This window comes from Ambystoma mexicanum, chromosome 8 (genome assembly GCF_040938575.1).
Source record: "Ambystoma mexicanum isolate Mex_15411 chromosome 8, UKY_AmexF1_1, whole genome shotgun sequence".
Classification (NCBI taxonomy): Eukaryota; Metazoa; Chordata; class Amphibia; order Caudata; family Ambystomatidae; genus Ambystoma; species Ambystoma mexicanum.
In genome coordinates, this window is record NC_090929.1 from 1,712,514,358 (window position 1) to 1,712,528,705 (window position 14,348).

Genomic DNA, 14,348 nt, shown 5'->3' on the forward strand with positions numbered 1-14,348 from the left:
CCGTAAAGGGACCCAAAGAAACAGGTACCGGCGAAGAAACTGGACAGACAACTGCTGTGCCAGAAAACCCTACAGAAACATTTGTTTGCCCTGACAGTGGAATGTTTGGAACCCGAGAATTATCAATGGAACACTTCTGTGCTCCAGTATCTATCAAAAACCGATGTTTCCTATTTCCCACTACCATTTCAACGTAGGGACCTTTCTGATTGACGGGATTAGGTGTAGGTTCCAAACCCTGCTTCGGGCAATCCTAACAAAACAGAATGTCATCAAAAGGAAGCTCTTCAGATAGATATGCAGCAGAAGGATGATCAAATATGTTTCTAGTATCCACTCTCATAGTCTGATTATCCTGCGAAAAAGGTTGCTGAGGATCCTGTGCAAACTGACCTCTACCAGGCCCCCTACACCTGGGCGACCTCTGGATCGTCTATCCATATTTCCAGATGTGTTATTCGACCTCTGTTGAAGGACGGGGCATTGTGCACGCCAATGACCCTCTTGTCGACAATAGGCACACTGGTTAATGTTCACAGGACCCAAGGGCACATTCCCTTGTGGAACATACTGACCTCTAATCTGCGAACTACCCCCTCTGGGGCGTCTAACAATTTGCTGTAATAATATTTTAGTCTTTAAATCACCTTTTCGCTTCTCAACTCTATCTTTTTCATTGTTGACACGATTCTCGTAGTACTGAGCCATGTGCAGTACTTCTGATTGGGACTTCACCTGCCAAGCGCTCTCAGAAGACATAATCTGTGACTGGATGTCAGGCAGCAATCCACATACAAATTTCTCCACAAATAATCTTTTCCTCGACTCTGTGCCTAAGTCTTGTCTGCTAAAATATGAGAATAGCTGTTAAAACCGATTAAAGAACTCAGTAGCACCCTCAGACTTCCCTTGGACACAGGCTGTAAGCATGTCCCAGATAATCCTCTTTTCAGGAATTATAGTTTTCAATTTTGCAATGATTCTATCAGGCAAAGTTAGTATCACCTGAGGCGGTCTCTCACCAGCTGGCCTTTCTCCATCGAGCCTAGTTATTTTAGCCCATGTATCACCCAGCCCTGGTACATTGTCTATAGTCCTAACTTGTTCCCACAAATCTATGGGCAGGAGTACAGGAAATAACAAATCAATGTCACCCAGGGTGAATACTGAGGACTGCAAGACAGACTATTTCTTTATAGAATCCTGCCAGATTTCTTTTTAGATCCCTTAACCCTTGCGGGAGATCTGTATTGTTTAATTTGCCCCACATTACACATAAATGAACCCCTAAACCTTCAATGAAAACATTTTTCTCAGGAAAATTATCCATATTAGAAAGTGTGGCAAGAACATTAGCTCGATCATCCTTCTCCATACAATGCTTAGCCCATGCAATCAATTCATGTTTCTTCTCTGGAGGTACAGTATTACGAATAACAACCCTTGACCCCGCACCCTGATCGACTACAAGTGGTACAAGACCACTTGGAAGAGGGGGAGCAGGCAAATTCAATGGAGGTACTGTTACTGGTGCAATAGGAAGAGGTGGAGCCGGAAGAGCAGGGATAACAGCAGGAAGAGGCACAACAGCAGGAAGAGGAACATACGGAGGTGGCGCAGTGGCACCAGGGTTCGCTCATTTAACAATTTGTCAATTAATTCATCAGAAACATGGAAATCTTTAGAAGGATAGATTTTCTGAATACCAAGTAAGAAAGCCCTATCCATATTCCTAGCTGACTGAGACTGTTTATCTTGGTCATACAACAATGCTTTTTCGGCCTTCATTTTATGACGGCGTGCATTTTTTTCTCTACTCTTAAGTTGCTATAAAGCTTCTTTTTTCAAATTCTGCAAAACATCGAATGCTGCAGGTCTAGCCTTTTTCTTTAATAGAATTGACTCTAAATACTCAATACGAGGGATTTCAAAACTACCATTGTTTGGCCACTGAGGTTCAGAGGCATGTCTGGTTTGTCTGTGCCAAATATCATTAAACACTATACTTCCAATGCCATGCTTACAGTACATAGTACAAGCTGGCGACCCCTCCTGTGGTGCCGGATGGCTAAATTCCAAAGATTGTCTATCGCTGTGGAATAATGCCCTGAAACAGGGAGACAATTTCCCAGGCATATCAAAATATTGGTGTTACCTGGTCAATAATTGTGTCTGCAGATACAATACGGCAAAATCAAATTATCAGGATACTTAAATCGGGTCAGGACTCACCTGATCAATCCTAAGGAGGTCCGATCGGATTTCAAATTATTTTTCTAACAAATACTACCTTGTGTTTGGTGATTTCAGCAAAACTGCCCGTCTCGAGAAATGGACCCTCCTCAAGATTTTGTCTCGGACCACAAGCTTATCGTCCAGGGATTGGGTCATGCAGCGCTGCTGAGGTGTCGCATCTCGTTCAGAAGGGGCCCCCTTCACCGTCCGATCCCGGTCCGATAGCGTGTGTCAACCTTCAACAACCCGGCATCAATCTTGAGGGTCCCTATTCGGTGCCAACTGTGAAAACAAAGTGAAAATATCGAGGCTGAATACCCCAAAAGGAAATACACCGAACACAGGTTAAAAAGGAACATACGAAGATCTTTAATTTATACTGAACAGGTTCAAAGGAAAAAACAATCAGATAGCTATCGGCCCTCAGTACAACACATCTAACTCCAGCATGGTTCGGTGTGCTCAGCGAGTAGGACTGTACTTTAGAATTAGTCACACTTTTATACCCTTTGCGAACATGATGTCCAACCCTACTGCGGGTTAATATTCCTCTAATACATTACTGATCTAGGGTTCATGCCGAGTTCACACATCTATATGCTTAGGGTTTGCCTTTAATGCACTTTCCAACAAGTCTACACGGTAACAGTGTATTTTAGGATTCCTCATAGAGTCTTCTCAAACATTAATACAATGTAGTTAAACAAGTGTTCTCAGTTCAGTATTTGGATACATTGTTCTTAACATATGCTTGCGGATTAGTTTCATTGGCACAAGTAATCCTTTACACACAGGTCAGCAAAGGACAAGGTCTCAGTTCACGACCCCAACAAGTGGCCTGCAGGCAAGTTACATATTAGTTGTACACAGAGGTCAAGACGGCCATGCTGTATTTCGGAATGACATCGTCCACCATTTTAACTCACAGGGTGACTTTACAGAGAGAACCTAAAATGGCTGATTGACCTAAAATGGCAGTTTACATTGATTCTAAGGTCAGGACCTTGCAACACAGATTTCTTCGCAAGTGGCTTACAAGCAGCTTGGCTAGGCCAATATACATATATTCATTGCAATAGGAGGCACGATATAATTTCCCATTTGACATAATTGAGTGCCAGAGATGTTTGCTGCGGTTCTGAAATTCGGGGAACATGTTCACACGTTTCTTGACAAGTCGATGTATTTCCTGAAACAGCTGCAGTAGGGCTGGGATATTTTCCTTTAGGAATAAAGCATCCATACTTTTTGTTTCTGGATTTTTGGTTTGTTGTGGTTATTGAGTCAAGCATGTATTTGTGCTTGCTTTGTCGGTCCCTGTTGCTGAGAGTGAGTGTTCATTGTGTGTGACTGTTATGAGTGTGGGAAGCGATGGTCTGTGTTTGCCTACTCTACACTAGTGCAGGTTTGTTTGTTTATTTCTATAGCGCACCAAACCCGGGGTCATCTGGGCGCATTAGGGCAAATTACAAATGTTACAAGTAGGCAAGTCACCAATTACAGATTGCAGTGAAGTACATTAAGACCAGGTACATTGCAAGTAGCAAGTGTTACTTAAGGACATGCCACAGTTGCAGATTTAGAACATTAGAAACTGGTAGATGGGAACTGTGAGTAAACTGGGGGATAAAGGCAAGAAGCACAGCACAGGCAGTGAAGGTAGTGTGAACAAGGAAGTCGCCCAGGTGCTCTGGGCTTCAGCCATGGACATGGCAGTCAAGTGATAGTTGCTGAGCTCAACCCTGTAGGCTTTTATTGATGGGCATTGCTGAAGGGCCGCCCAAGGTGAGGCAGGGTAACTGATGTTACCATCAGCAGGCCAGGAGAGGAGCAGCCCAACCCCCTTTTGCCTGCTCCTTTCCCCTCATTAGCTACAGAGACACACAGTCTCTGCTACACAAAGCTGAGGAAGGATGAGGTGTGAACAATCACCTCCCCCTTCCTCCAAGCAACAAGGTGCTAAGCAACAAAGGAAACCAACAGTCCAAAGACCTGACAGTCGGCTATCCGGCCGGGGGCTGGCACACAGCCCCCACTACTATGCACATCAAAGACCCATGGCTCCCATGAGTCTTAGAAATAAGAGCAGCATGCTCTGAGAAAACACAATCTGTTTGTGGACCCTGAACGGGGAACCAAACTAACAAGAGGTTCACTGTTTACTCAGTGTCTTCCAACATTTGCTTCTTTACCACAGAACTCTCCCACCCTACAAAAGAAGGGGAAGAACAAAGGAGAAGAGGTACAAGGCACTATACGGTGCCCACAACAAGTCGTGGGACATGAGAAGGTGTCACGGGCCAGAGGGGGCAACCTCAGGACCCGGTGCCCAAAAGTATGATACTATTATGATATGTGATTATGGTTATCTCCATAACCATATCTGTACAATAAAATCCTGCAGCCTTTTATTGCCAACACTTGACCAAAATTGTGTGAGCCAAATTATTCCGGGTGAGGGTTTGGGGTCGGCCAATATCTAATGCATGCTTATGGGTTCAGCAGTTATGGCTGTCTAGCTGTATGTGGAATTCTGGATTCTTCTTAGATCCAGAAAGGGAACATTGTCTGGACTTAGTAGCACCTGTCTAAGAGCTTGGCAGCAGTGGCAACACTGTGTATTAAAGAACTCTGCCAAAGTGTCAATACCTCCAGGCAAAAGCAGTGTTGCATGTAGTAATGAGCACATGCAGTAAACACTGAACCCTGTGAACTACAATGGGAGTAACGGAAAGGCCTGCCTGGCTTGCAACTATGCAGACCTTTTCGTGTAACTGTTATTTACTGCATGTGGTAATGGTAAAAAAGTTTGACGGGATTGTTTATATGTTTTTTGTAAAATGGGCCTGTTGTTTGGATCTCCAATAATGCCAGTAACTAATCAAGTTGAAAGTGTTTTTTTTTTTAATACTTAAACTTGTTTATAAGACATACATGAACTTTGGATTTTATAGTTTGAAAATTGCAAACATAAAAGTACATTAACGGTAAAATAATCCCAATGTTCTAAGCCTTCATATAGTTTCTGCTTTCTGATCTTTACTTTCAGATCTGTGCAGAGAGTGGTAGTCAGCGAGTGGGGCAATGGTCTCTCTGGGGGCAATATGGCGAGGTAACTCCCAGGACCTCTGGCATTGAGTACTGCCCAGCACAGTCCCTATGTGGCTCATATGTCAGGAACTACACACTCCCTGCCCCATCACTGGGTGCCCCAGCCATGAGTACTTACCCATTTGTTTTCAGTGACTTTATCCGTATTCTAGTGGTAAGTGGCTAAGTGGTTGGAGGCTCCCTGTAGACTCTAAGGTGTGGATCATATGGAGTGTGCATGGCGGCCGGTCCGTACACCACGTGTCCTGTCAAGTCTTACCTGTCGCATTTCCTTGTAGTTGTGATGTTTGAAGTCCAGGTTATCCGTGGTGATCATTTCATTTCTCCGGTGATAATAATTGTTGGGATCTAAGGAGATGTTAGAAAAGAAGACAAGAAGACAAACAGGGTCTTCATTAACCCCCATTGCAGATAAGGGTCATCCAAAACAACCATCAGCTTGAAGACCTGCCAAAAAAAAAACAAATAAAAAAACACCTTTAAACTACCACATCCCCAGTGTATAAGCAATGGAAGAATGGTGGGGGAGTGGGAGGTGGAGGAATGAGAGCGGGCCAGTTGCCCACTTTGAAGGTTGGGGATAGATAAGGGGGGAGAGGTCGGGATGAGGGAGTAAGAGGGCAGTCGATGAAGCAGAGTCAGTGAAAGCATGGGAAGGAAAAGCGTTGGGTGGGTTGTATTGGGTGGGTGGGGGTTTAGCATGGGGAAGAGTCTGCAAGACACAATGATAGGGTCATACATAGACCCCTTTAAACACAAACTAGAGAACTACATGAAACACCCAAAGGAATCTGTCAGCCGATCATGGAAAGGTCTTGTACACCTCAAAACATATTGCCTCGGTAGACACATCATGGCACTGACATCTTTTCAAAAATTGATATTACCAATTATGCTGCTAACAGATCTTTAAGAGATTACAAACTATTTCAGCCGACAGCTACAGAAGCTGAAAATAATTCCAGCACACTCTTGGATCATTGAAATGATAATGTATAGGGGGACCTTCACCCCCATACCTGGTCCATGGATTCTCATGCTTTCAGACAGAGAAAAGAAAAATAAGATGCCTGGAAGCTTTAAAAAATGTCTTTATTCCTCCAGGGACAGGATAGAGTCAAATGCATGTTTGCCTCCAACCCATCTTTATAGATGTGTTAATATTATGCAACACTTGTATGCTAATTAGCACCTTGTACAGGGTATGCTTTTGATAGGCCAATTTTAGTCAATGGGCAAACATCCCTTCATTTCCATTGGATAATGTATCACACATGCACAACTATTCCACATTAGCATATCTGGCATCCACAATTTTCTCTAAGGCACAAAACGAATGTGCCTATTTTAGACTTGGCTGGACACAACTCTGAGAGTGCTCAACTCCTGCCAACAAGATCTCCAGGCATCAAAGCCTGGTCCTTATTGTTTTTCCGAGATTATGCCAAGTTTGTTTGGTGCTTAACTCTGTTGGAGAATATATACATTCTTACCTTATGGTGGCAAAATAATGCAGCTGGTCTCTCAAATGAGTTTGTATGACACACTTTGTACCCTCTTCCATAAAAACATAGATACATGTATCTAAGCTTCTATTTATGGTCTGACCTAATCTCAATTTGTCTGATTTCTATGTGAATTCCATTTTTAACCTAACAAACCTCATTATCTCCCTAAGAGATGCTGCCAAAAACGGTCTCCAAATGCATCAGTCAGTCTTGCTTGTCTGAAAACTCTTGGCATAGGTTATAGTTCTGCACACCTGGCTTAGAACTGAAAACCATTTTACATTTGAATATTCTTTTTAAAATATATTTTTGTCTGACACTGTGACTTTCTTCAGGGAGCTATATTCTTCATTTACTTAAGCATTTCTCACTTTGTATCCATTATTCATAATAATCTGTGCACTTATGGAATATTACAGCACTCTTTATTTCTCATGTCACCTCAAACCAAGTGTGTGCAGTGTCTAATGTACTTTTTACTTTTAATAAAGGCAATCTAATCCTGATTTCTACACTGATGTACAGGAGAGTGAACTATTTGATTTGCCTATCATTATATCTATATTCACTTGAAAGGGGAGGTGTTGGAACCTCCTGTACAATCATCATTCCAATTTACTGGATGACACTCCTCCTTTGACAATTGGCAGAACAAAAAGCTTCACAAAATGAGTTCTTGCAGCCTGTCATTTTATGAGAAACCTGAAAGAAATTGGCCTATGGATGGTGGCACCCTTTGCAAATCTGTATATTTAAATACATTGGCACAGTATAGAACAACTATTAAGGATGCAAAAGCACAATATTATGGCTGAAGATTTCAGCACACAACAAGAATTTGAAACAAAACGAAATATTGTGACAAACTATCTCACCGAATGATGGACTCACGTTCCTTCCACTTGTGGAACACAATCTCTGCCATTAGAGACGACCTAGCTATTGTTTTGACATCTGTGTCAGATACAATAAGTAATCAAGTAAAATCGCCTCGACGTTCAGTCAATACTTTGGACTCGTTTTGCCCATAACCCCAGGAGACCTAACCATTAAATTAACTTTAGAGACATTTTCCAGCCCACAAGATGATTGTTTATCACCTAAAATAGCCAAATATATCATGCCACGGTGCACTGCAGACATATTGGATATCTTTAACCTCACACTAGCAACTGGGATCATTTCGGGCAGATGGAAGGAGGCAGTAATCCACCCCTTATTAAAAAGAAACGTACCCTGGAAGCAACAGCTATCAAACAATATCTCAAATTACTTTCTTGGCAACCCAATTGTAAGGTTTTGGACTGTCTCAGCTGCAAGATTTTGCCATGACACTCAGTCACTTGATTCATCCCAAAAAGGCTTTTTGCATTATGACAGCACAGAGCTAGTGACCACCTCCAAGTTTGATAAGGTAAGAGAAGAGGCTGTGAATGGAGGAGCAGGGGCCGTGTTTCTTTAGGACCTCTCAGCGGCGCTCAGCACTCATCACATTTTCTGAACCCATCTGGAATTATTCAGAATCAAAGTTACAGATCTTCTTTGCATTAATTAGTTTTTTTTGTAATTGTGTGTAGTGAGTGAAATTGCAGAACTGCACATCAATGAATTAATGTTTAATCTGTGGAGGTCCTCAGGGCTCTGCTCTGTCCCCTTTGCTTATTAGCCTTTATATGTCCCTACTCACTAGCCTTAACAGCTGATGACCCTGACCAGTTTATAACACCTTTTTGGAGACATAGATCTATCATGAACTTTCCTTAGGAATTGTCTGATAGCCGTCAAAGACTGGATGGACTCCAACAAGCTTAAAACCAGTCCCGATAAAATGAAGTCATTGCAGTGAATGGCAACAATTATTCTGAGGATAATGCTTTCTGGTCCTCAACTATCTGCAAATGCCCTCTTCCGATGTCATGGGTGAAGCATATGGAATTAGTTTGGAATGTGACTTATCCTCATCCTATTTCTTATCCTCAGCCTCATCTTTAGCCTTATCCTTATCCTCATCCTTAGCCTCATCCTCGTCCTTATCCTTATCCTCATCCTTATCCTCATGTTTATGCTCATCCTCATCTTTATCCTTATCCTCATCCTCATCCTCATTCTCATCCTCATTCTCATACTTATCCTCATCCTCGTCCTTATCCTTATCCTCATCCTTATCCTCATCCTCATGTTTATGCTCATCCTCATCTTTATCCTTATCCTCATCCTCATTCTCATCCTCATTCTCATACTTATCCTCATCCTCGTCCTTATCCTTATCCTCATCCTTATCCTCATCCTCATGTTTATGCTCATCCTCATCTTTATCCTTATCCTCATTCTCATCCTCATTCTCATACTTATCCTCATCCTCGTCCTTATCCTTATCCTCATCCTTAGCCTCATCCTCGTCCTTATCCTTATCCTCATCCTTATCCTCATGTTTATGCTCATCCTCATCTTTATCCTTATCCTCATCCTCATCCTCATTCTCATCCTCATTCTCATACTTATCCTCATCCTCGTCCTTATCCTTATCCTCATCCTTATCCTCATCCTCATGTTTATGCTCATCCTCATCTTTATCCTTATCCTCATCCTCATTCTCATCCTCATTCTCATACTTATCCTCATCCTCGTCCTTATCCTTATCCTCATCCTTATCCTCATCCTCATGTTTATGCTCATCCTCATCTTTATCCTTATCCTCATTCTCATCCTCATTCTCATCCTCATTCTCATACTTATCCTCATCCTCGTCCTTATCCTTATCCTCATCCTTATCCTCATCCTCATGTTTATGCTCATCCTCATCTTTATCCTTATCCTCATCCTTAGCCTCATCCTCGTCCTTATCCTCATCCTTAGCCTCATCCTTGTCCTTATCCTCATCCTCGTCCTTATCCTTATCCTCATCCTCATCCTCATGTTTATGCTCATCCTCATCTTTAGCCTTATCCTTATCCTCATCTTTATCCTTATCCTCATCCTTAGCCTCATCCTCGTCCTTATCCTCATCCTTAGCCTCATCCTCGTCCTTATCCTTATCCTCATCCTTATCCTCATCCTCGTCCTCATCCTTATCCTCATCCTTATCCTCATCCACATGTTTATGCTCATCCTCATCTTTAGCCTTATCCTCATCCTCATCCTTATCCTCATCCTTATCCTCATCCTCATGTTTATGCTCATTCTCATCTTTATCCTTATCCTTATCCTCATCCTCATCCTTATCCTCATTCTCATACGTATCCTCATCCTCGCCTTTACCCTCATCCTTATTTTCATTCTTATCTTTATACTCCACCTCATCCTATTTGTTATCCTTATCCTCATCCTCATATTTATCCTCATCCTCATCATTATCCTCATCCTCATACGTATCCTCATCCTCACCTTTACCCTCATCCTTATTTTCATTCTTATCTTTATACTCCACCTCATTCTATTTGTTATCCTTATCCTCATCATTATCCTCATCCTCATATTTATCCTCATCCTCATCCTCATCCTCATACGTATCCTCATCCTCACCTTTACCCTCATCCTTATTTTCATTCTTATCGTTATACTCCACCTCATCCTATTTATTATCCTTATCCTATCAGATATTGTCAGTTGCACAATCCTGTTTTTTCAACTAAAATATTTAGGAGTCGTTTGATTTTCTTTTCTTTAAATAGCAAGATAAGAATGATCATTCTGTATTTGCATCCCCCCCCAATCGACATTTTGTCAATAGTGCCTATCTCTGGGCTTCAAAAGGGTCCTTTCCAGACTACACCACATACAGATCGCTGCACCTAGTCTGATGAAGGGCTTCAATAATGTGAGAATGTTCGACCGCCCATGAATCCTTTTCAATGGCTGCAGGATGAGCAAAGGATCGTGGTCAAGAGGATATCCCTGGTGACGGATTGATGCAAGGACATCTATCATCGGTCTTACATCAATGCCTTCCTCTCGGCACCAAAGATCTCAGAATTCCTGCACCGTGGTCATGCCGACATGCACGACGGCTACACCAGGTGGCCATACTTTTCTTTTCTGGCTTTCAAATTGTGTAACAATCGTCCCCTTACTCTTAGGAAGACCAAGGACTTACTCTTGTTCGGAAAACAGTTCAACCATAGTCTGTGCCCTTGATGGCAATTCTTTATTCAGCTAAAGTATTATAAGAATCTGTATTGCATTCATCAGTGCCCTTCTATAGCGATGTGATACATGCTGGTGAATGCTTGCCTTTTATGAACCCTTCCTCATATATAAAGTGCCCCAGCCTTGGAAGAGAGCTGTCATTCATTGTACTGAAGGTGGAGAGGGGCTAGGGAAAGCAGAGGAAATGATCACCCCATCGCCTTTAGAGTTGATAAGATGTACATTAAGGGGTTTTAGATTCATCCGTCAGACCAGCAGCTTGAGTCCAGGGCAGGCAGTTTTCCGAAAGGCCGAAGCACTGCGGGGCAGGCTCTTAGATTAGCCCCTTTGTCGCAGAACTAGGCCCATAGTGCATATCGTTCATATATAGACCTTAGTGGAAATGCCTTTTTTATTTATTTATTCATATTTTTAAAGCGCACATCAGCCCAAGGGCATTGTGGCGCTGTTACAGATAAACATTGCTGGTTACAAAGGAAAGCTTAGTAGTTACATTGAAATTTACATTTACGGTTCATCTTGGAGTTACATAGAAGATAGCATTTACAGTGCAGCTTGTGAATTCTCCGGGCGAGGAGAGTTTGGACGCTTAGGGTGCAGAGTGGGTTATATGAATAGCATGGTTTTGAGAGATTTGCGAAAGGTGAACAAGGAGGGTTCTGCTCTGAGTGCATTGGGGAGGGCATTCCAGAGTGGTGCTATGTGGGGGAAGCCAATGCCACTGACGTTGGCTCTTTTTATGCAGGGTACGCAGGGTTGGTTAGCATGGTGGCTCCTTGTGGGACGGGCAGAGATATTTTTGGATATAGTTTCTGATAGGTAGGATGGGGTGGAGAGATTGATGCATTTGTGTGTAAGGGTGAGAATTTTGAAGTTGATCCTTTTCTTGACTGGGAGCCAGTGGGCTTCATGTCTGGCGTGAGATATATGGTCACTTATGGGAATGTGTAGGGTGGCGCGCAGCGTGTTATTTTGTACTATTTGGAGCCTATTGATGTTTTTTGTTGAGGTGCCTGCCAGAAGGGCATTGCAGTAATCAAGTCTAGCTCCTATTGTGGTTCTGGCGATGGATAGGCAGTTTTCAGTGGTTAGAAAGGGTTTTATGGCATTTATAAGTTTGGTGGTGAGAGCAGAGGCAGAGGAGATGGCGCTGACCTGTCTTGTCATTGAGTGTGTTGAGTCTAAGTAGACTTCAAGGGTCTTTACTGATGTGGAGACTGATATAATAGTGTTTTCGATGGTGAAGTGAGTGTATTTAGAGTTGGGTTTGGAGAGAATTTCTTGGGGCCCAGGATAATGATTTCGGTTTTATCCCCATTTAAGCAGAGACCATTGATTGCCATCCAAGTTTGAATGGTGGCATATATCTGGGGGAGAGCTTCTGTGTCGCAGTCATATTCTCCAGTGAGGGGGAGGAGGACTTGGGTATCATCGGCGTAGTTTGTGTATGCTATGCCGAGCGCATCCAACATGTCAAAGAGATGTTTGGTGAACAGGTTATAGAGGGTAGGTGCAGTACATGAGCCCTGGGGGACTCCACAGTTGATGGTGGTGGAGGCTGCATTGGCCTGGTCAGAGTAGACCTTCATAGCCGTTCCTTCTAGGAAAGAGGTTATCCAGGAGGTGGATTTGTGAGAGAAGGGGGATGCATTTGAGAGGTGGGTGGTGAGGATGTCCTGGTCAACAAGATGAAATGCGGCAGAGAGATCGAGTAGGAGCAGGAGGGCAGGTTTGCCTTTATCCATTATTTTGGTGATTTGGTTCTTAAGATCTAAGAGGGCGGTTTCAGTGCCATGGCCTTTGCGGAAGCCTGATCGTCTTCTGCCGAGGATGGAATTGGATTCCAGATATTGTTGGATTTGGGTGTGGGTGGCTTTATCCAGGATTTTGAGGAGGAAGGGAACAGTAGTGATGGGGCGGTAGTTGGTGGGGTAGCAGGGTCTAGGGTGTTTTTTTTTTTATGAGTGGGCGGACCCAGGCTTCTTTTAGGCTTTGTGGTATGATTCCAGTGGAGAAGGATGCATTAATGAATGCTGTGATGATGGGGATCAGTGAGTCTGCGCATTCTTTGATGATGGTAGGGGGCCAGATGTCCCCTTTACAAGTGGAAGGTTTGATGTGTTTGAGAAGGTCGGTAACTTCCTTCTCTGTGACGTCTCTGAAGACTAAGAGGGGTTTTTGATAGAGAGGTTCAGGTGGAGGGGGCGGGTGTGGTATGTGATGATTGGGAAGAGCTTTGCGCTGAGCTTTCATTTTTTTCTTGGAGCATTTTGACTTTGTTGATGAGACCATCCTGAATGCTGGAACACCAAGAGTTGTCGTTGATGATTTCATCCGCGGTCGTGGCGGGGGTGGTGAGATCTTTGAAGATAGAGAACATTTCTCTGGATTTTGAGTTAGCTTTGGAGATTCTTTGGTTGAATGATTCTGATTTGGCTAGGAATATGGCTTTTTTATACGTGGATGAAATCTCTTTAAATTCGTTTACAGAGGATTGGTTAAGTGAGGACTGACATTTAGCTAGAGCTCGACGCTTACTGGTGCGTAGTGCAGATAGTTCTTCCGTAAACCATGAGTTGGAGTGCATTTACTTTTTCTCTTTTTTGTCTTCTAGGGGGAGCTATGGACTCAATGGCTTGGGTGAGAGCGTGTGCAGAGGTGTTGGCCAGAGAGGTGGGGTCATTGATGAATGGAGGTTTAAGTTCAGGGATATCGAGAAGCGGTGCAAGGTTGTTTTTAGTTAGTTTTATCGAGCTTCTGACTTTGGCAGGTGGGGCATGTGAGAGTATCCTGCGATTAGGAGTGGTGGGAATAGTAAATTGGATATAGTGGTGGCCTGTCCATGGGAGGGCTAACATGTTAGTAATGAACAAGGAGCAGTTGTGGTCTGCGATCTGGTCAATGGATCGGCCTTTGCAATGAGTTGGTGCTGTGGTTTTATGGTCGACCCCAATGTGCGTGAGTTGTTTGGCTAGGGAGGCGGCTGCTTTGTCCTCAGGGTTGTGCAGGTCTAGGTTGATGTCACCAAGTAGGATGGTTTTGGTTGAGCTTTTTAGGTTATTCCCTATGATTTGGAGGAGGTGCTTTTGGTAGTCTGGTGGTGAGCCAGGTGGCCTGTAGGTGATTAGAATATGTATGGTGTAGTTGGGGGAGAGAGAGAGTTTGACTGTGAGGAGATCAGCATTATTTTCCCACTGTTGGTTGCAGAGTCTAATGGAGAGGGTGTCCTCGAAGATGAGGTCTACACCTCCCCGTTTGGATGTCTTGCGGTCCTGTCTCAGGATGGTGTATCCTTGAGGGAGGTCCAGGGAGAGGGAGGAGCCTGATGCTTCATGGAGCCAGGTTTCA

The 14,348-nt window shown here is 43.3% G+C and overlaps 1 protein-coding gene across 1 annotated transcript in view; it reads right to left on the bottom strand.

Moving 5' to 3' along the window:
- CPXM2 (carboxypeptidase X, M14 family member 2) overlaps positions 1 to 14,348 on the bottom strand; it is a 597,080-nt gene that overhangs the window by 198,556 nt on the left and 384,176 nt on the right. Inside the window, exon 7 of the mRNA XM_069612029.1 lies at positions 5,606 to 5,694. Coding sequence (XP_069468130.1) covers positions 5,606 to 5,694 — 89 coding nt within the window. The remainder of the gene's footprint in view (positions 1 to 5,605; positions 5,695 to 14,348) is intronic.